The sequence below is a fragment of the Pongo pygmaeus genome, chromosome 12, assembly GCF_028885625.2.
Source record: "Pongo pygmaeus isolate AG05252 chromosome 12, NHGRI_mPonPyg2-v2.0_pri, whole genome shotgun sequence".
Classification (NCBI taxonomy): domain Eukaryota; kingdom Metazoa; phylum Chordata; class Mammalia; order Primates; family Hominidae; genus Pongo; species Pongo pygmaeus.
This window is the reverse complement of record NC_072385.2, coordinates 94871021-94893474: the sequence shown is the minus strand read 5'-3', so window position 1 is coordinate 94893474 and position 22454 is coordinate 94871021. Positions and strand designations below refer to the sequence as shown.

The following is a 22454-nucleotide window of genomic DNA, read 5'->3' as shown; positions in this document are numbered from 1 at the left end:
CTATACACAGAAAAATAAATGTAGATATTAACATTGTTTAGATGACATTTCCTGTTATTTATGATCTCACGTAGAAAGTCCTCAAAAGAAAGACTCAATGATTTCTCAACCGTCAGTGTGTCAAAGACAGGGTTGGTGGTTTTCTATGCTTAAGACTAATGGAACAATTTGGTTTATATACTCATAGACAATGTGTATTCTGAATAACTGAATCTAAAAATCCAAATCAAGTGGCTTTTAACTGGCATACTTCAAAGTACAGATTTGCCTTTTTAATATTTTTTATTTTTTATTTTTTTTGAGACAGAGTCTCGCTCTGTCACCCAGGCTGGAGTGCAGTGGCATGATCTCGGCTCACTACAACCTCTGCCTCCCTGGTTCAAGTGATTCTCCCACCTTTGCCTCTGCCTCCCAAGCAGCTGGGTCTACAGGCGTCACCATGCGCGGCTAATTTTTGTATTTTTAGTAGAGACAGGGGTTTCACCATGTTGGCCAGGCTCATCTCGAACTCCTGATTTCAAGTGATCCACTCGCCTTGGCCTCCCAAAGTGCTGGGATTACAGGCGTGAGCCACCGTGCCCAGCTTGCCGTTTTATTTTTTTACCTATTTGCGTAATGCATTGAGAGACTGATAGGTGCAGCCTGGGAAAACTCATTTGATCCATCTGGGGACTGGGTTCATTGCAGGTGGCTCTATTTTCTTTCCTCTAGGACATGAACAGCTCTACATAAAAGGATGATCCTCTCTGGGAAAGAGTATAGTATAGGATAGGCTTAGAATGTAAAAGTCAGTTCAATGCCAGGTCTGGAGCAGCTAAACATGTTCATAAGATAAAAGGTTAAAAATTATCTTTACAAAGTAAATTTGTGCACGTTTAGACAATGTGTAACAGCCCCCAGGGACATAAATAATCACAGAATGTGTGGACTCCACTGAAAACAGCTGATCCAGATGATTTCAGTGCCTACATGGATTTCAATGAACTATTTAGTGTCAGTTCCTCCTTCCTTTCCTCCTGTATAGACGTGGTCATAGTTTATTCTACTGAGTGGCTGCAGAAATTTAAGAATAATGTGCCATGATAAGACATTCTGCACATACTTGGTGGCAGCTTGTGTTAAAACTCAGGGTTCAAGAACCAAACACTCAGAAAGTCCTGGCTTATCCACTGTTGATAAAATGGTACAACTGTTATCTATTGTCCCAAAATTCAGTAGCTTAAAATAGCAAACATTCATGGTTCACAGTTTCTCTGAGTCAGAAATCTGTGCACAGCTTAGGTGAGTGCCTCTGGCTCAAGGTCTCTCATTAAGGCTGTAATCAAGGTGCTGGCCATGGCTGTCATCTCAGGTGAAGGCTCTACTCCTGGGGGATCTACACCAAGCTTACTCACGTGGTTATTGGCAGGCTCCAGTTCTTGTAACATGGGCCTCTCCAAGTTGCTGCCTTACAATTTGGCAGCTAGCTTCTCCCAGGGCAAGTGATCTAAAAGAATGCTCAATACAGAAGCCACAGTGTTTTTTTTTGTTTCTTTGAAACAGAGTTTTGCTCTTGCCGCCCAGGCTGGAGTACAATGGTGCGATCTCGGCTCACTGCAACCTCCACCTTCTGGGTTCAAGCAATTCTCCAGCCTCAGCATCCTGAGTAGCTGGGATTACAGGCACCCGCCACCATGCCTTGCTAATTCTTGTATTTTTAGTAGAGACAGGGTTTTGCCATGTTTCTGGTCTCAAACTCCTGACCTCAAGTGATCTGTCCACCTTGGCCTCCCAAAGTGCTGGGATTACAGGTGTGAGGCACCACGCCTGACCCATAGTCTTTTTATAACCTAATCTTAGAAGTGGTATTCCGTCTTTTCTGTCATATTCTGTTCATTAGAGGCTAATCAGTAAATCCAGCCTTTACCTAAGGGAAAGGATTACATAAGGACGTAAATGCTAAGGAGTGGGGATAATTGGAGCCATCTGGAGCTGCTTACCACAAATGGCTGATGGCCCCATCTGAGAAAGCAGCCAATTTATGTGAGCCGTGATACAACAACATCATTTATGTGCCTGATAATTGTAGAACTTGTCAGTTTGAAAATGTCATTTTACAGGCCCAAGTATTCCTTTCCTTTAGGTTCCTTTCCCCACCCAAGAAACTCTCAAGATGTTTAGCCTCCCGACTCCTGACATATTCTTGCTCGAGAAAATTGAAAACTAATTTTTTTGAAAGATATGGTTTTATTATCCATCTCTTCTTTCTTACCTCCTATTTATTCTACTCGCTCAATACTGGCTTTCATCCTTACCACTCCTGATAGTTTTTGGTACCCTTGATACCCACCTTCTTAAAACATTCTCTTCTTTTGGCTGACACTGTGCTTCTTTGATTTTCCACCTACTTTCTGGATGCTCCTTCTTAGATTCTCTTTGATTCGTCATCACCCTCAGAATAAAGTCCAAGTTCCTTAACAGTTTACATGGCCATGTTTTAACTCGCCTCTGCTTTTCTCTTCAGACTTATATTTTGTTACCCTCGACTTCTCCCTCTGCATTCAAGCCACCCTGACGTTTTCCCTCCCTCCATCCCTCCCCCTTCTCTCCCTCCCTCCCCCTTTTCTCTCTTCCTCCCCCTTCTCTCCCTCTCTCCCCCCTCTCTCCCTCCCTCCATCCCAGGCACTGTTTTAGATGGTAAGATATAGGAATGAACAAAACAACAAAAATTCCAGCCTTCATGGAGCCTTTCCTCTGAGGCAAGCAGACAATAAACAAGATAAGTAAGATATGTAGTATGTTAGAGAGTGATGAGTTAAGGAAAAAAATAAGTAAAGAGGAATTGTAATTTTAAATAGGGTGCCAGGCAAAGACCTGAAGGAAGTGAGAAAGTTCGCTTATGGGTACTGAGGGGAAGAGACGGAGCAGCCAGTGTCAGGGTCCTGTGAGAATATGACTGACGTGTTCAAGGAATACCAAGAAGACCAATGGGGGAAACGCAGAGTGAACCAGGGAGAAAACAGGAGGTGCAGTTAAAAAAAAAAAAAAAGAAACAGCAGGTATGAGTTGGGGGCAGATATTCCAGGGCTGTGTGATCCTTATAAGGGCTTTGGCTTTTACACTGAAATGGGAGCCATTGGAGGGCTAAGCAGAGAAGTGATAGGGTCTGGTTTATTCTGTTTTTGAGACAGGGTCTTGCTCTGTCACCCAGGCTGGAGTGCAGTGTCACAATCTTAGCTCCAACCTGGTCTCAAGCGATCCTCCTATTTTAGCCTCCCAGGTAGCTGGGACCACAGGCACATACCACCATGCCCAGCTAATTTCTGGGTTTTTTTTGGAGGGAGTCGGGGGTAGAGACAGAGTTTTGTCATGCTGCCCAGGCTGGCTTACATTTTAACAGTACCATTCTGTCTCTTTTTATTATACCAACATACCACTGCCACCACCATTATAGTTAAACAACTATTTAACTTTACAATATGCCAGGTAGAACTTCAAGCAGTTTACAAATACTAACTTATTTATTTCTTATTGTAATCCTTGAGGTAAGTATCACTATTATATCTTTTTACAGCTGAGAAAATAGCACTTGCCACACTATACTGTAATTTCTTTTTTTTACTGCTCTACCTCCCCCATGAAACTGTAGAATCTCTGAGTCTGCCCCCAGTGCCAGGCTTGTGGAAGGTGCTTAGTCTATGTTAGTGGAATGAACGCTGAATGAATGCTTTCCTTTCTCTGCAGCCCAAGAGTCCAGATCTGTTCATGTAGGAGACAGTAATATAAAGGGAATGATGGGTCCTGGTAAGTGACTCTTCTCTTAGTTTTCTTTTCTTCCAGCAATTCCATTCTTTTCCACTTCTATCTTCCCTGCTTCCACTTCCTTAGTTTCAAACCAGGCATGAAATAACTCACAAAAGATAAAGTTACAAGGTTACGAAGATTCTAAGATGTGTACTAGAGCAGGTCAGTGACTCATCTGAACCAAGGAGAGAGAAGGGCTAGGGAAGCTTAAGACAAAACCAGTGTGTTTCATTCTTTCTGGCTTATTTCAATGACTAATGAATTCACATTTGCCAAAAACTTGCAGGTGAATGTAGCATGATGTAAGTTTTCCAAGGATCACACACTGTATAGTTTAATTCAAAAGTTACTTACTTTTACATCTGTGTAGTGCAGGTAATAAAGAAAGGACTAAATAATAGAAAAGAAACAAAAGAAGATAAAAGAAAACAAAATTTTAAAAAGGATTTACTTAATTGACAATTCACCAGGATTTTATAAATTATTTAAGCTTCCCTCTCTCCTTCCTTTCTAGCATTAGGGTCAAGGGGAAAATGGCCAAATAAGACATTGTTTTTGGCACCCTTCCTCCTCCTCTTTCTGTTTCTCTTCCCAGGAGTGCTCCAGCATCTGGTGTGCTCACCTGAAAGGAAGCAGATATAAGGAGTCAATACTTACTATAAATTAGCTATACTATTTGATAAATTCATTTTAAAAAACTCCTTATATAGTAAAGACTATGTATAAAGCATAGAGGATGTATAGACCAGAAACAGAGGGAACCCCGTGCAGCTGTGGACACTTTTAATCCTTAATTGATATATTTAATCCTCCAGGGATAGTTGTACCCAAACAGAGGCAGATTCGTTAAGAGTTAGCAACAAGGCCAGGCACGGTGGCTCATGCCTGTAATCTCAGCACTTTGAGAGGCTGAGGCAGGTGGATCACCTGAGGTCAGGAGTTCAAGACCAGCCTGGCCAGCATGGTGAAACCTCGGCTCTACTAAAAATATAAAAATTAGCTGGGTGTGGTGGCACACACCTATAATCCCAGCTCCTTGGGAGACTGAGGCAGGAGAATCACTTGAACCCAGGAGGCAGAAGTTGCAGTGAGCCGAGATCGCCCCATTGCACTCCAGCCTGGGTGACAAAAGCGAAACTCCGTCTCAAAAAAAAAAAAGTAATAAGCTTTTTTTTTTTTTTTTTTTTTTGAGACGGAGTCCCGCTCTGTCACCCAGGCTGGAGTGCAGTGGCACAATCTTGGCTCACTGCATCCTCTGCCTCCCAAGTTCAAGCCATTCTCCTGCCTCAGCCTCCTGAGTAGCTGGGATTACGGGTGCATGCCACCATGCCCAGGTAATTTTTTATATTTATAGTAGAGACAGGGTTTCACCATGTTAGCCAGGATGGTCTCAATCTCCTGACCTCGTGATCCACATGCCTTGGCCTCCGAAAGTGGTAACAAACATATTTTTAAAAAAGATTTTGATAGCAGTTTTTTTTGTTTCCCCGCCCCTCCCCCCACCCCACCAGGAGTGAACCCAACAACTCCAGAAGCAGAAGAAAACCTCAAGTCTTGCCTCTCAGCTGATATCCAGTCCAAGGGCCATCTCCCATCTGGCATGTGGAGGCAGCCTAAGGATGGTAAAGAATGGGGTGAAGAATACGTCACAAAAGACCACCCAGATAAACACAAGGAGGCTGGCCAGGGTAGACACAGCTCCTTGGAAAACGTTTTATGTGAAACCTCTTTAGCTGGTAAGTTCCAAGAGTGAATGCAGGCTAATAGTTTAAAGAACGGGATGTACCAGAGCTTTGAACTCAAAGGCAAGAATCCTTGCAGTTTAGATTCAGTGGACACATGAGGCCACCTAGTTCCTGGTTTCCTTTTCAGATGAACTAAAGCCTATAGAGGTAAAGGGACTCATTAGAGGTCACAGGGCCAGTGACTACCACCTTGATTCTGCGTGTTCAAGACACTTAGTAATGGAGTGCTATGGGGAGGGGGGGGAAGGCATAAGGTTGGTGGAGAAGAAGGCAGAACTATTTAGCCAGTGATGTGGAATCTTCTAGAAACAAGCCTTTCATCAACAGTCTACCACCAAAATATCACACAGTGCAACAGAGCCTGTCCTCCCTCCTTTTTCCCTCCTTCCTTCCCTTCATATCACAAATCATTGCTGAACACTTGCTGTGTCAGACAATGGCATTTCCCCCTGGCTATTTGGGGGAGGTAATTTTTTAAAATTATTTTGAATTTTTAAAATCAAATACACAAAAAAGAAAGTATTAAAAGGTTTGTCATGAAGAAGAGCGCCAACAATTTGAAACTCTTTTGACAGTTTTTTCTGGTACTTGCTTCCATGTTTTCTTTTGTGGGGCGTGGGGGAGGGGGAATGGCAGGCTCAGGCTGGGTATGCAGTCTTCCCCTGCTTCTATGTTTTTAAAAGATGTTTAGCCAGGCATGGTGGTTCACACCTGTAATCCCAGCACTTTGGGAGGACAAGGTGGGAGGATCCATTGGGCCCAGGAGTTGGAACCAGCCTGGGCAACATAGTGAGACCCCTGTCTCTACAAAAAATAAAAAACAAACTAGTTAGGCCTCCTGGCATGTGCCTGTGGTCCCTGCTACATGGGAGTCCAAGGTAGGAGGATCACTTGAGCTCAGGAGGTCGAGGCTGCATTGAGCTATGATAGCGCCATTGCACTCCAGCCTAGGCAACAGAACAAGACCCTAACTCAAAAAAAAAAAAAGTTTTACACTATTTTTGTTACTAATACTTTATTGAAGGTGAATTTACGTAGAGTAAAATTCACAGAGCTTACATTTAAGCTAATAGACATTTTACATGTGTCTATCCCCTGTGATCACCACCCAGATCAAGATATACAATATTTCTGTGCATGAAAGAACCTGAGAAAGTTCTTTCATGCATTTTGCCAGTCAATATCCACCCAAAGAACGACTATTGTGACTTCTAGTACCACAAATTAGTTTTGTCTGTTCTTAAACTTCATGTAAATGGAATAATACAATGTTTACTCTTTTGTGTCTGGCCTCTTTCTCCCAACATAAGTTTTTTTTAAAAAGATTTATGCATATTTTTGCACACAATTCATTCCTTTTTATTAATCACATTCAATGAATTTATCACATTTTTAAAAATCCATTCTCCCATTGATGGACATTTTTTTTTGAGACAGTGTCTTGCTCTTTCACTGAGGCTGGAGTGCAATGGCGTGATCTTGGCTCCCTGCAACCTCTGCCTCCCAGGCTCAAGTGATTCTCCTGCCATAGCATCCTGAGTAGCTGGGATTACAGGCGTGCACCACCACATCTGGCTAATTTTTATATTTTTAGTAGAGACAGGGTTTTCACTGTGTTGGCCAGGCTAGTCTCGAACTCCTGATGTCAAGTGATCTGCCTGCCTTGGCCTCCCAAAGTGCTGGGATTACAGGTGTAAGCCAACGTGCCTAGCTAGCTATGAATATTCTTGTACAATTTTTTTTTAGCGGGGGGATATATGCCCTCATTTCTCTTGTGTGTATACCTAGGAGTAAAATCTCTGGGTTGTAGGTTATGATTATGTTTAACTTTAAAAGAAAATGTCAAGCAGTTTTCTAAAGCAGTTGGTTAATACTCCCACTAGCAATGTATGAGAGCCCAGTTGCTTCACATTTCCAATACTTGGGAAGGATGGTTGGTCCTTTCAATGTTAGCCATTCTCAGGGATGTGTACTGATATCACACTGTAGTTTTAATTTGCACTTCCCTGGTGATTATTAGTATTAAGTATGTTTTTATATGCTTATTAGCTATTCATATATCTTCTTTTATAAAGTGCCTAAGTAAGTCCATTGCCCAACTTTTTTTGAGACAGGGTCTTGCTCTGTTGCCCGGGCTGGAGTGCAGTGGCATAATCACAGCTCACTTCAGCCTTGATCTCCTGGGCTCACGTGATTCTTCCTCCTCAGCCTCCCAAGGAGCTAGGACTACAGGTGTGCACCACTGCACCCAGCTGTCAATTTTAAACTCTTAAAATAGCTCGTGACTTTCTTGTCTTTCTAAGAAACCTTTGCTATCTCACAGTTGTAAAGATACTCTGGTATGCTTTCTTCTAAAATCTTTATAGTTTTAGCTTTCACATTTAGGTCTATGACTTATCGTGAATAAATTTTGATGTACAGTGTGAGAAAGGGCTCCAGGTTCATTTTTTTTTTTCCAGATGGCTATCCAGTTGTTTCAGCACCATTAATTGAAAATATCTTCTGTTTCCCATTGCTGTATGTAGAAAGTCAAGTGGTCTTATATGGGTATCTAATTTTAGACTCTCTTTTTAAAAATTCCAATTATCAGATAATTGACATCTTGACAGTATTAAGTCTTCCATTTAAAGAACATGGTATATCTCTTCATTTATATAGATCTTGAATTTTTCTTAGCAATATAACAGAAACGTTACTATTTACATCATCAGTGTTTTTAGTTTTTAATTTATTTTTATCCATTTAGTTTTTTAGAGGTGGGGGTTTCCCTTTGTTGCCCAAGCTGGCCCCAACATCCCGGGCTCAGGTGATCCACCTGCCTCAGCCTCCCCAGTAGCTGGCACTACAGGCACAAGCCACTATGCCCAGCCATCTCTTTTTTTTTTTTTTAAAGAGCATTTGCCTCCGTCATCCTATTCTGCTTTGGCCCAGTGTACTGCCATAATCCTGGGACTTTCCAGTCTTCTTAAGAATTCCCTTTATATTTCTCCTCTGTTCGATTCCTGTTTGTTGCTGTTGTTGATTTTCTTCATCTTCTGTATCCTCGGTTTCTTGGTTTACTCCCGGTTTTGGTGGAACACATCGTCCAGTAGTTTCCACATATGTAATCACTTGGCGGGTCCGTCTTGCTGGCTTGCCGTGCAGGTGGAGCTGATTTACTGCAATTGCTGTATTGCAATTGAGAAAAAGTTGAATAAACATACAGCAAGCTATGCAGCAGACCAGAGTTTATTACTTAAATCAATCTCCCTGAAAAGTCAAAGACTGGAGTTTTTTTTAAGGATAATTTGGTGGGCAAGGGGTTATGGAATGGGTGCTGCTGATTGATTCCAGATGAAATCACAGGCATGTGGTCCTCATATGCTGAGTCAGCCTCTGGGTGAGGGCCACAGAACTGGTTGAGTCGTGGGTTGTGGGTCCAGGTGGAGTCAGTCAGCTTCCAGAAATGGAAAAGTCTGGAAAAATGTCTCAAAAGACCAATCTTAGGTTCTATAGTAGTGATGTTATCTATAGGAATAAACAGGGAAGTTACAAATCTTGTGACCTCCAGAACAATGGCTGATTATCATTTAACTATGCCTACATCTTAGTGTAATTCATAATCCTAACCTTTTGGCCTTTCATTAGTTTTTCAAAGCTAGTTTGGGTACTAAATTGGAGGGCGTGGGGTTAGTTTGGGGAAGGCTATTATCATCCTTGCTTTAAGTTGAACTATGAACTAAATTGCTCCCAAAATCTCAACCTATGCTCAGGAATGTACAAGGGCAGCTTGAGGTTAGAAGCAAGATGGAGTCAACTATGTCAGATGTCTCTTGCTGTCATAATTTTGCAAAAATGGTTTCACATAGTTGATTAATAATTTGGCCAAATAAGACATCTTTTTTCCTCATGATTTTGAAGCAATTGTTCCACTGTCCTCTAACTTCTAATTTTGCTATTAGGAAGTCCAGTACCATTCTGATACTCAGTTTTTTGCATGTTACCTGATTTTTCTTTTTCTTTCTTTCTTTCTTTTTTTTTTTTTTTTTTGAGATGGAGTCTCACACTGTCACCCAGGCTGGAGTGCAGTGGTGTGATCTCAGCTCACTGCAACCTCTGGCTGCCAGGTTCAAGTGATTCCCCTGCCTCAGCCTCCCGAGTAGCTGGGACTACAGCCACCCACCACCACACCTGGCTAATTTTTGTATTTTTAGTAGAGATGGGGTTTAACCAGGTTGGCCAGGCTGGTCTCGAACTCCTGACCTCGTGATCTGCCCACCTCGGCCTCCCAAAGTGCTGGGATTACAGGTGTGAGCCACTGTGCCCAGCCCATTACCTGATTTTTCTATCTGGTAACTTTTAGGATCTTGTTTTTATTCGTGGTGTGCTAAACTTTCACAGTGATGTGATATGCCTTGTAATGATGTGTCTTTTTTATTAATTTTGCTAGGCACAAGGGCCCTTTTCTCTGGAAATACATGTCCTGGGAATTTTTTGCCTGTTATTAATTTGATAATATCTTCTCATCCATTTTCTTTCTTTTTTTCTGAAACTTCTACTAATTTGATGTTGGATCTCTTGGATTGATTTCTCAACTGCCATCTTTTGCTCTTCTATTTTTCTTCAATACATCTCTTTCTTATCTGTTTTTTTTTTTTTTTTTTTTTTTGAGACGGAGTCTTGCTCTGTGACGCCCAGGAGGAGTGCAGTAGTGCAATCTCGACTCACTGCCACCTCTGCCTCCCAGGTTCAAACTCTTCTCCTGCCTCAGCCCCCTGAGTAGCTGGACGACAGGTGCATGCCACTATGCCCAGCTAAGTTTTGTATTTTTAGTAGAGACAGGGTTTCACCATGTTGGCAAGTCTCGACCTCTTGACCTTCTGATCTGCCCACCTCGGCCTCCCAAAGTGCTGGGATTACAGGCATGAGCCACCACGCCCGGCCCTCTTATCTTTTTTTTTTTAAAGAAAGGGAGATTTCTTTTCTTCATCTTCTACCCTTTTAATTTTTTCTATCTTTTAAGCAATGTTTAAAAGTTTCTCCTTTTTAAAAATTAGCCTCTCTTTTTAAAAATAGCATCCTGCAATTGTTAAATGACTGAATTATGTTTCTTATATTTCTTTGAGAATATGAATTGTAAGATTAAAAATTTTTATTCTTTTGTATCCTGCATTGTCTCTGTTTCTTCAGGGTCCCCCCTCCTTATAAAAAATATACATGTGTATGCTTTTTTCTTCTCGTTCTTTTGTAGTATAAGCTTTATTCAAATGTATGAGCATCCTTAGCTAAATATATGTAAGAAAGAGCTCTTAGAAAGACTCTGGAAATTTTGTATTGGCCGAGCTTGTCAATCAGTGGTCTTCATTATAGATAGGCTAATCTTTTGGCAAATTAACTTTTGATAGTTGACCTCTTTTTGTTTTTTGAGACAGAGTCTTGCTCTGTCGCTCAGGCTGGAGTGCAAGGGCGTGATCTCAGCTCACTGCAACCTCCGCCTCCTGGGTTCAAGCAATCCTCCTGCCTCAGCCTCCCGAGTAGCTAGGATTACAGGCATGTGCCACCACGTCTGGTTAATTTTTGTACTTTTAGTAAAGATGGGGTTTCGCCATGTTAGCCAGGCTGGTCTCGAACTCCTGACCTCAGGTGATCTACCCGCCTTGGCCTCCCAAAGTGCTAGGATTACAGGCATGAGCCACCATGCCCGGCTGATAGCTGACCTCTTTATGTCAGTGTCTGTGGATCTTTTTCCCTTGGGCAGTTCAGTTTCTCAAGTGGAAGACCCTCCAATCTCCTGCCTGAAGAGTTTAAACCTGGCTGCTGGCACTCTGGGATCTACAGGGGAAGGAGGCTGAGGAAAGTCTCACTGTTCAGTATGAAGCCTTCCCTGAGTCCCTTTGTTTTCATTTTACCATCTAAACTCTACTATGTCTAAAGTCTTTAACCCAGATCCCAGAAACCAGGGCTTCTCTAGTTTCATTTTTCTTGCTTGCCATGGAGAGGAAGTGAGGAAGCCATCTGGTATGGGGTTGAGGATCTGGAGGTTCAATTGCCCCATATGTATACTTTCAATGATTGCTCCTGCTTTCAGCATTGTCCCTTATTTGCACTATCTATATTGCCCCTGGTGTCTCCAATCCTTGAGCTTTCCAGATGCTTCTCAGCAGATTTTCCAGCTGCAGATGGGGACACCAAGACTTTGTGCCCTTTGCTCTGCTGAATGAATTACTGCGCCTCCATTCTGCTTTCTACCTTTCAAAAACTTGCAGATGGTTTTTTTTTTTTTTTTTTTATTGCTTTCAATATCCTTTTACCACTTTTATTGCTTGCATTTAATGGGATTTTAGGAAGAAATGGTTAATATCAAGTCCTCTTTGGTTTGTTTCTAAAGCTAAAAGACAGACTGTGGCCCTGGAACTGCTTGAATCTGAAAGAAAATATGTCATTAACATCTCTCTGATCTTGAAGATAAAAGCCACATTCCAGGGGTCAGATGGAAAGAGGAATTCCAAAGAGAGAAGGTATCCATGCACTCATTGCCTTTGCTTTTCAGATTGATTAGGATTTAAGGTAAGTGGTTTATTGTTTCCACTTTGGGATTTCTGGGGCCTATAAAGAGTTCCAGAAATAGTCTTTGAAAAGAGAAGAGGCAGTGATGGCAGGTGTCTCGGTTCACTTTGTGCTGCTATGACAGAATATCATAGACTGGATAACTTTTAATGAACAGAAATTTATTCTCTCACAATTCTGGAGACTGGGGAGTCTAAGGTCGAGGTGCTGGCAGATTCAATCTCTGGTTCCAAGATGGCACTTTGTTGTTGTGTCTTCCAGAGAGGAGGAACATTGCAGCCTTATATGGCAGAAGAGCAGGAGAGAGCAGGAGAACCCACTCCCTCAGGCCCCTTTTGTAGTGGCAATAATCCATTCACAGGGTGGAGCTCTCACAACCTAAACACCCACCATAGGCCCCACCTCCTAGTACTGTTGCATTGGAGGTTAAGTTTCCAGCACATGAATTATGGAGGACACATTTAGATTATAGCAATAGGGAACCCCGGCAAGTCTTAAACTTAGATTTTCATCAAGGTAAGAAAATGAGTATAGTCTCCTGGGCCTTCAGTGTCTCTAACATGTCTTTTAAAAACTTAAAAGGGGAACAAATGCTACAGTGAGGGAGGCATTGGTCTCTGTTGCCTCTGCATGGAGTCCCCGTGGGTCACAGGTCTCTTAGAAACACAAAAGAATGAATGTGTGGCAAACCAAAGCACTCAGTGGCCATTAGAGAAATGACACAGGGCTGATGTAACTCTGGACCTGGGCCTTATTATTTGTGTGGGTGATCTTACAGTACTGGGTAATGCATGGGGGTGTGTGTGTGTGTGTGTGCTCATAGGGTCTGCCACCTGTTGTAACAGCACACTTTCCCAATGTCACAACACTCCACCTATATCTGTTCATAGTCTAGATTTTTTTCTGTTTCCCTCTCTGTTGGGAGAAAGCAGGAAGGAGGAAAGTAAGACTTGGTGAAAAAGACTAATGTAATGAATATATAATAATCCAGAAAAATTGAGGAAAAGGCCAATCCAAAAGAATGGAAAGTCTGGATTATGGACTACTATGGACATATGTGGCATTATTACTTTAAACATTCCATTGGGTAATATACACTGGTTCATAAATTCTGAATCTACCCAGGGAAGCCCCTAATTATATTTTCTTGCTCCTTACCATCCCCCCAAATCTATTTGACTTGGTGGCTGTCAACAATATACTCAAAACACACTGCTGCCCTCCTACCTAAATGACCGAGTGAGGCACTACTCCCTGACAAACCCATGAGTGGCCTGACTATTTTCAAGAGTTATTTGACTACAAAACTGAGGTAAACCAAATACAAAGCAACAAGAACAGAAAGGCTAAGGTGACCCAGCTAAAGCTGTGACCATCTGGACTGGGCCTTATCTCTCAGTCACTGCCCAGATTCTCAGCCGTCTTTCCTTCCCCATCTGGCCCTTCCAGTTCCCCCTCCTTGACCCTCCCAGCTGCGCTGCAGGCCTCTGGAAGTCTCTATGGGCTCCAACTGTCTTGCTGTTGCCAAAGACCTACTCAGTTTATGGTAATGAAATGTAAAGGCGGTGTACACTTTGGTGTGGCTTTGCTTCCACATAGAAAATTCTAAGCCAGCAGCGTCTCTTCTCAGTCTGAAAATCTGGGGAGGCGGGGGTAAGTCAGGGAAAAGAGAAAACTGTTTACTGTGGAAGGGAGTAGTAAGCAGCTGCTCTGCTAGGCACTTGATTCGTAACTTCACGAAATGTTCAGCAGAACCCCGTGACCCCTACCTTACAGACGAAGGAACTAAGGCCCAGAGAAGCTTAAAGCCACAGAACCAGTTAGTGCCGGGATTCAAACGCAAGCCTGCCTGACCCTGTACTGTGTGCTCTTATACATCATACCACTTCCTCAAGGCCACCGCCTTCATTAACAGCAATGTGTGAAGTTTCTCAGAGAGCCAGAAGCATACAGTTGTCTCTTCCTATTTCAAAATTCAGTCTTCCCTCTTGAACAGCCTATAAGTTATTACTTCAGATCTCAGTTGATTTGTTAAGTAGGACTGCTAGATATGTTTGTCTAGCCCTTGTTGGAAGCCTTCAGCAGGCAGGAGGTCATAGGGGAGAGACCAGACCCTGCAGAAGATTTGGGTAGATAAAGAGAAGGCCCTTATTGACTTGCTGCCACTTCCTGTTTTTCTAAGTTGTTCTCTTATGACCCATCACTGGGAGGAAGGAGTAGATCTCTCCCTCAAATCCTATGCGATTGAAAAATTAAAGCTATCATACAATCCTCTATGAAAGTAAGATCATAGTTATTTCAAGATATCTGTAATAATGCTATTCATGTTAGTTATTTGCTAGACTAACCCTCTTTTTTCTTTGCGTGGACCAAGCAGAGAAAAGCTTCAACCCCACCCTCTTCGTTAGTACTGAATATGAAGTCTCTCGTTCTGAGCTTGGTGGTACTGCCGTTTTTCTATTTTAGGGTTAGATTTTCATTATCCTCCTCCACTCATTATCTTTCTTCTTTTTTTTAAAGCTTTCCTGAAACCTCTGTGTGTACTTTATTTCTTTCTTTATTTTTTTGAGGCAGGATCTCACTCTGTTGCCCAGGCTGGAGTGCAGTGGCATGATCTTGGCTCACTGTAACCTCCACTTCCCGGGTTCAAGAGATTCTCCTGCCTCAGCCTCCTGAGTAGCTGAGATTACAGGCACACACCACCATGCCTAGCTAATTTTTGTATTTTTAGTAGAGATGAGGTTTCACCATGTTGGTCAGGCTGGTCTTGAACTCCTGACCTCAAGTGATCTGTCCACCTCAGCCTCTCAAAGTGCTGGGATTACAGGTGTGAGCCACTGTGCCCAGCCTTTGTGTGTACTTTAAATAGTCCAGCTGAAGGAAATACAAAGCAGAATGAGATTGTTCCTTTTCTATATCGGCATTTTTCTCCATGCAAAGATGAAAATAAGTATATCAACATTTACTAACTTTCCCATCACAACACAAGCCTTCAGCACTTTTTACCCCATTGGAAAGTAAGCTGGGGTGCAAATAACCTCCACTGCAAGTACAACTTGACATTCAAGCCTGAGGTGGCCACATCTTCTCCAACCTATTTAAATAAAACCTTAGGTTTTTCCTAAAGAAAAGTGAGTCACTCAAGGGCTTCCTCAGCCTGTTTGAAGCCAGCCCTGCCCCTGGCTGAAAGGGCTGGAAGTTGCAGGGACACATGCTGCTGGCTGAAACCTGGGCAGAACTTGAGGGCTATGGTTCATTTGTTTGCTTTGTTTAGAGACAGGGTCTCTGTCTGTTGCCCAGGCTGGAGAAGGGTGCAGCGGCCCAATCACAGCTCACTGCAGCCTCAAACTTCTGGGCTCAAGTGATCCTCCCGCCTCAGCATCCCCAGCTGGGATTACAGGCATGAGCCACCCTGTGCTCTTATACGTCATACCACTAACAGCTACTTTTTCAGTTTATTATAAAGACGGTGTCTTGCTCTGTCGCCCAGGCTGTCATTTGTCGAAGGATCACAGAAGTTGGAGTTCTGGGCTTTTTGGCTCTGACTCACCTAGGTAGAATCACAGCCTCAGGATCACAGTTCTGTCTGAACACTTATGGAGGGAGCAGTGATCAGCTCAGCAGGATTGTCAATTAGCCTTGTAAGCTAAACTCCAGGGCTGTGTCCACCGAGAGCTCAACAAGCTTCGTGCTACAGATCACCACTAGGTGGCACACGTTTAATGATCATGCCCATCCAGGGTGGCGGGAACCTGCTACTGCCAAGCTCAGGAGTTATTTTGGTCTCATTCTGGGCTGGCAAAAGCTAAGTTATTAACCTGAAACTATAACTGGATTTTTCCTTCTTGCTTTTAGTGTATTTCCCTCATTGATTAAGTACTATATTGTTAGGAGATAAAAACTTTGAAGGCTTTAGAAATAATAAACTACTAATGTTGCCATAATTTCATCCCCAGTAAGGAATAGGAAAAAAAAGCTGAGCTCTGAATACTTCATCTTCATGAAAAAGTTGCTTCTGGGCGTCAGGTCTGGTGCCAGGCAAAAGAGTGAAACAGGCAAAGTGTGGCTGTACTTCTTGCCGTCTTTCTCCCTTTGCTCTCTGTCTTCTGATTTCACACTCCTCCCTAATTTCAAATAATACCCTTGTTAAAATTTTTAAAAAGGTTTAAAGCCCATTTTCAATGTTTCATATAGAACCCACTGTAGGTCATTGTTTTTCATGTAACTTATGTGCTTCCACAATACTTGATGGGGGCCTTAGCCTTCTCTGACTCCACCCTGAAATCTCAAACTGTCATCCTGGTGGGCAGTCCAGGAGGAGATTGGTACCAGCTCTCGCATTCTCCAAGTACATTGACCACAGTGTAGCAGAATGCAGCTCTCTAGAAAGAAAGGGAGAGGGAAGGAGAGAGGGAGGGAGGGAGGGAGAGAGGAAGGGAGGAAGAAAGGGAGGGAGGAAGGGAAGGGAATGAAGGAAAGAAAAAGGAAATTGATAATCCAAGACATATTATATACATATATGGACAATTCTTCACAAGGTCAGATCTTCCCATGGTGCCCTAATATCTTCCAGGGTCACACCAGGACTATTATACAAAGTCATTTACAACCACTGGGTAGGAAGAAATCTTTTGCACCTAGATCTTTGGCTGGTACAGCATTTTACTCTTTCAGTACCATCAGTTGTGTTTTTCTCCATCAGGTTTATGGTCTTCTCCCAGTCAGTATACCCCCTAGCTACCCCTCCAAATTCCTCTCTGATCTGGACAGGGATTTCTTTGATCTCCTAAGCCCACTGTTCCATTGTAAGCGCTCAGGTCAGGAGGCCTCTCCTCTTTTGTACCTGTGGGGGATCCAGGCACAGGAGGTGGAGGGAGTGGAAGATGGGAGTGAAGACTTCCTCGTATCCTTTCATAGGGGGCTAGGTACCCTATTCTGGTGTTTGTGTGTCTCCTCTGAGCTACAGTCACAGGGATCACTTTGCTTTGCTTGGAAATGAGTTGAAAAAGAACTCCTCTCGATCTGGCATCCTTCCTATTGTTCCAACAAAGGTCTGCTTGTTGGGAAAGCACCCCAGCTGTCCACGAGTTTACTGTCATTTGACCCTGGGGAAATATTCAAGTAAGTTCAGATCAACCAGACCATCTCTTTTCTGTTTGTTAAACTTGCGGTGCTGAAAGCATAAAGGAACCTACCTTAAGTCATCAAGTTAGAGCTCTAATCCTTGCTGTAACCCAGAAAACTCTGCTTCTTTTTATTTTTTTTTCTTCCTCTTTTCTATAGGCCTCTAATCACATCACTCTTACCCAGCTGGTCCCCCTCCCTCTTCCTCCCATGATTCTCTATCTCTCCTCTCCACCCCACCCTTCTCTGACGTCTCCCTTCTTCCCTTCATTACTTTTGAAAAAGGGAAAACAAAGAAAAAAGGAGGTACATTGCAAGATGGAGAAGAGAGGGATGGAAGGGTAGAAAAAGTGCTTTGTAAAATTGCAGGGAGTAGCAAGCCAGGCCTGGTCAGTAGCTGTGTTAGGCCGTTCTCACATTGCTATAAAGAATACCTGAGACTGGGTAATTTATAAAGTAAAGAGGTTTAATTGGATCATGGTCCTGCAGGCTGTACAGGAAGCACGATGCTGGCATCTGTTCAGCCTCTGAGGAGGCCTCAGGAAACTTACAATTATGGTGGAAGGCGAAGGGGAAGCAGGCATGTCACATGGCCGCAGCAGGAGCAAGACAGAGAGACGGGAGGCGCTACGCACTTTTAAACAGCCAGAATTCATGAGAACTCACTCACTATCACTATCACTTGGTGGGACAGTACCAAAAGGGATGGTGCTAAACCATTCATGAGAAATTCACCCTCATGATACAATCACCTCTCACCAAGCCCCACTTCCAACACTGGGGTTTACATTTCAGTATGAGAGTTGGGCAGGGACACACATCCAAACTGTATTAATAGCCTACCCAGACAAGACTGTCCTGGCCCAGTATTCCTCTTAGAAACTGAAGAAAAGGAAAAAAGAAACCCTCTGATACCCTACAACTCCCTGAGCTTTTTAGCTGCCAACTTTAAACAAATTTTCCTACTTACCTAAATTGCAGTCTCCTACTGGTAGCTGAGAATGGTCACGTAGATGCCACCTCAGTGCTGCATCTACAACACTAATTAGAATAGACTATTTTGCACATCAAATAGGAATAGCTCTAAAACATTGAAAAAGGTATCCCTTAGAATTTCCAGAGTGTCATTTAAATGAGCATGTAAAAAGGTCTTTCAAGTGATGTGCTCTTTATTTGTTTGTATTTATTTATTTATTTATTTTGAGACAGAGTCTCGCTTTGTTACCCAGGCTGGGGTGAAGTGGCGTGATCTCAGCTCACTGTAACCTGTACCTCCCGGATTCAAGTGATTCTCCTGCCTTAGCCTCCCAAGTAGCTGGAATTACAGGTGCACGCCACCGTGCCCAGCTAATTTTTGTATTTTTAGTAGAGACAGTGTTTTGCCATGTTGGCCAGGCTGGTCTCGAACTCCTGACCTCAGGTGATGCGCCCGACTCCCAAAGTGCTGGGATTACAGGTGTGGCATGCCAGGCCTCTTTATTAGTTCAATACACATTTGTATAGAAGCCATTAGTAAAGGTTTTTTTTTTTTTTTTTTTGTATTTTTTTTTTTTGTAGTCGGGATATCTGCTATTAGGTGTGCAATGAAAAACTTTTAAAAATCCTAAATGCAGGCCTGTGACTCACAGTATGTTGGATGGCTGGGAGAATGGGCCCTGCTGCATGTATTTTTGTAGGGTCCTTTCTTCTCTACACCTAGTTTGTGTGATTCCGTCTCTATTCTGTTTCAAGCCTCTTCCCTGGCTCTTTACGGTACCTCGTCCAGCAGCACCTGGATCTGCTTCACGCACTGCAGGAAAGGGTCCTGAAGTGGCCACGCCAAGGCGTTCTCGGAGATTTATTCCTTAAGTTAACAAATGATGAGGTAAGGTTTTTTCTGCCCCTCTATACATTTTACTTATATGGATTTGTGTCTCATTTGTCTACTTCTCTTAATAGAAAATCTAGAAGCAGTGAATTTCACAGCTAGAACCACTGAGATCTAGTGTAACTTTCTCATTCTACATACAGATCATGGAATGATTCAGAGAGATTTAAAAGCCTTGCTGAAATCACCCCGCTAGCTAGGTAGTTGGAGATGTGTGACTTTCAGAGCCCTAAGTTAGGTCTTCTGACTTCTAGTTCATAACTTTCCACTGTACTATAACTGCCTCCATTGAATATGCATGTGGATGTGTGTATGTATTGTGTGTGTGTTTGTGTTTATATAAATGTATGTATATATATTTGTGGGCCGGGTGTGGTGGCTCATGCCTGTAATCCCAACACTTTGGGAGGCTGAGGCAGGAGAATTGTTTGAACCCAGGACTTCAAAACTAGCCTGAGCGACACAGCAAGACCCTGTCTCTATTAAATTAAAAAAAAGTATATATACATTAAAACATGTATATATATGCATCTGTGTATATATATACACAGATATATATACACACATGAGATATATACACACACATGCATATATATACACATGAGAGTTTGTATTATACATGTGTATTTTCACACACAATTTTCATTCCTTGGAGATTTTTTTTAAAATGTGATGTGGCTATTATCTTGAATTTTGCAATCTCTATAATATCCTACAAAGAAAATATGATCCAAGCCAGAGACTGCAAACTCAAATGCCTACAGGGCCAGACAGTGGCATAAATGAGTGAAGTGAACACAGTATGGACTGGTGTGAAGTGTGAGCTGCAGTGGATCAGCTGTGTTGTTCTACAAGGAATAGCTACTCAGCTTTATCCAATCATTATGCAGGAAAAAAGGACTAGAGTTGCCAGAGCTTCTGATATTTTAAGAAAAGCTGGAATCCAGAATTTTGTGGGAAATTTTCTTATTTTTAAAAGATTATGTGGGCTAATTAAAATTGGTCTGCAAGCCAGACTTTGCCTGAAATCAATTTCTGTGTATCAATTATTCTCAACTGCGGGTAACAATATAAAGTTTACAAATTATTTTCTTCTACAGAGTGTATATAATGTACTAATATCCTCTAATATCATTTTTACTCACTCATGTTCAGTATGCTTCCTTTAGCTGAGAATTATTATAACTTTAGAAGCTGAGAATGATTTTCCTAAGGGGATAATGCATAGATAAATATGCAATTAGTGGAAATATGCAATTACTAGAAAATGTTGTGAACTACTGATCTGGATGACATGAAGTGGGATGGGCAGAGTCCCTCATCTGGACGTATATGATTGACTGAAATGAAACGGAATTACAAAAATAAAATATACATTTTTATCGTTAAATGACTAAAAAAATATATTTTCAACTTACGTGAACCTCCCTCCTCCCTGGATTCATTATTTCACTTTCTCTCATTAGGGAGGGGATGCTGAGTTTTGATTCCAAAGCAGTAGGGATGTTTACCTTAAAACAAAAATTTTTTTTAGGATACTTTTTTTTTTTTTTTTTTTTGAGCCAGAGTCTCACTCTGTCCCCCAGGCTGGAGTGCGGTGGCGCAATCTCGGCTCACTGCAAGCTCTGCCTCCCGGGTTCACGCCATTCTCCTGCCTCAGCCTCCCGAGTAGCTGAGATTAGAGGCACCCGCCACCATGCCTGGCTAATTTTTTGTATTTTAGTAGAGACGGGGTTTCACCATGTTGCCCAGGCTGGTCTCGAACTCCTGAGCTCAGGCAATCCACCTGCCTTGGCCTCCCAAAGTGCTAGGATTACAGGCGTGAGCCACCGCGCTCGGTCTAAGATAAATTTTTTAAAGCCTCAAAATATATAAAATGAAGAACATATTAAATGAATAAGATAATCTCTGCAAAGTACTCTTCTTTTACATATATGACTCTATAAAAATATTACAGATCCTGTTTTCAGGTTCTTACCATGCATTTTTGTGTTTGTTTTAAAGAATAATTTCTTGGATTATTATGTTGCCTACCTAAGGGACCTGCCTGAGTGCATCTCATTGGTTCATGTTGTAGTCCTGAAAGAGGTGAGTTAACGCCATATATATACTATCCTTCATCTGCACATGGCATCATATGATGTTGCTCATCCACCCAGTCAATACAGCGCATGCACTGTGCTTTCTAGGCTGGGGAATGGCCTGAACACAGCCACTAATACCACTACCTGGCATTAAAGGAACTCACTTGAGGATCAGTGCCACTGTGCTGGTCCTCTCCCTGCCTTACTGACCCTCTGTTCCATTCTGTTGGAACTACAGACAAACTATAGTTCTATAATGGGCATTCTATGCAGAGATCTCCAGGCTGCAGCTTACATGCTGTATGTGGTGGGTTTTTTTCCAGTCTCAGAAGATGTGACTCTGAATATTAAACTTCAGTCATCCTTTGTCAGTTTATAAGATCATAAGGTGGCTCTAGTCATGTTGCTTGAAGTATTGCTACTGCAATGATACATTAGGTGCTCAGTAAGCACATACACATCTATAACAACTTAGTTATTTCAGATCAATAGGAAAAAACAGTATCAAAAGCCCCAACACTAAGAGTTAATCAAATTTCACAAAGGGGAGAGGCTCTGTCTTACTAAGTTTCTACTTCAAGCCCCCACTACTCCCAACCCAGTATAATGCCTACCATGTTAGCTTTCAGCGAATATCTGGGAAAGAGAAGAGAAGGAAAAGGAAGGGACACACAGAAAGTGCAGCATGTTTTCTGCGGCCAGGCCAGCTAACTAAGTTCTAATGACACTCCCTTTTCCATTCTCCTGAAGCGCCAAGTCTCCCTTAGAGCCTATGACTACACCATTGTCATGATTACTTGCTGGAGAGTCTTAATGAATTAATTCAGCTCAATATAGTTCATTGAGTGCCCGCTTCTGTCTGGAACTGCGCTGAGTGGAAGGAGAGGGTAGTTTGGAAATTAGGGTGGATTCAAAATAAGTATATGATATGCTCCCTGCGGGAGAAGAGCTGTCTCCTAGGGCATATCCCTGAACATGTGGCCTCTCCCATGAGAGATCAATGCTCCATGACAATCTCCGGGAAGAAAATGCTCTGGGAGGAAACCCTTCCTACTCTGGTGGGACTGATTCGAGGTTCTGCTGCCACAGCTGGAGGAACAGTGAAGAGTGACTTGACCTTTCTTTCATTCAGGGTGATGAAGAGATTAAATCTGACATCTACACGTTGTTTTTTCACATAGTCCAGCGCATCCCTGAATATCTGATACATCTGCAGGTAGGCATGGGTGGGAAAGCCACCAAACTGATTTGCATGCTAAATAATTATTGGTTTTTGGCTCCCAACTGAGAAATACTGTAAAGCCT

The 22454-nt window shown here is 42.4% G+C and overlaps 1 protein-coding gene across 4 annotated transcripts in view; it reads left to right on the top strand.

Annotated features, from left to right (window-relative positions):
- ARHGEF33 (Rho guanine nucleotide exchange factor 33) overlaps nt 1–22454 on the top strand; it is an 87331-nt gene that overhangs the window by 41991 nt on the left and 22886 nt on the right. For all 4 annotated transcript variants that reach the window (XM_054475507.1, XM_054475508.1, XM_054475510.2 and 1 more), the window contains exons 8-13: nt 3724–3783; nt 5295–5519; nt 11896–12025; nt 18930–19062; nt 21070–21153; nt 22282–22365. In XM_054475507.1, the coding sequence (XP_054331482.1) occupies nt 3724–3783; nt 5295–5519; nt 11896–12025; nt 18930–19062; nt 21070–21153; nt 22282–22365 (716 nt within the window). The remainder of the gene's footprint in view (nt 1–3723; nt 3784–5294; nt 5520–11895; nt 12026–18929; nt 19063–21069; nt 21154–22281; nt 22366–22454) is intronic.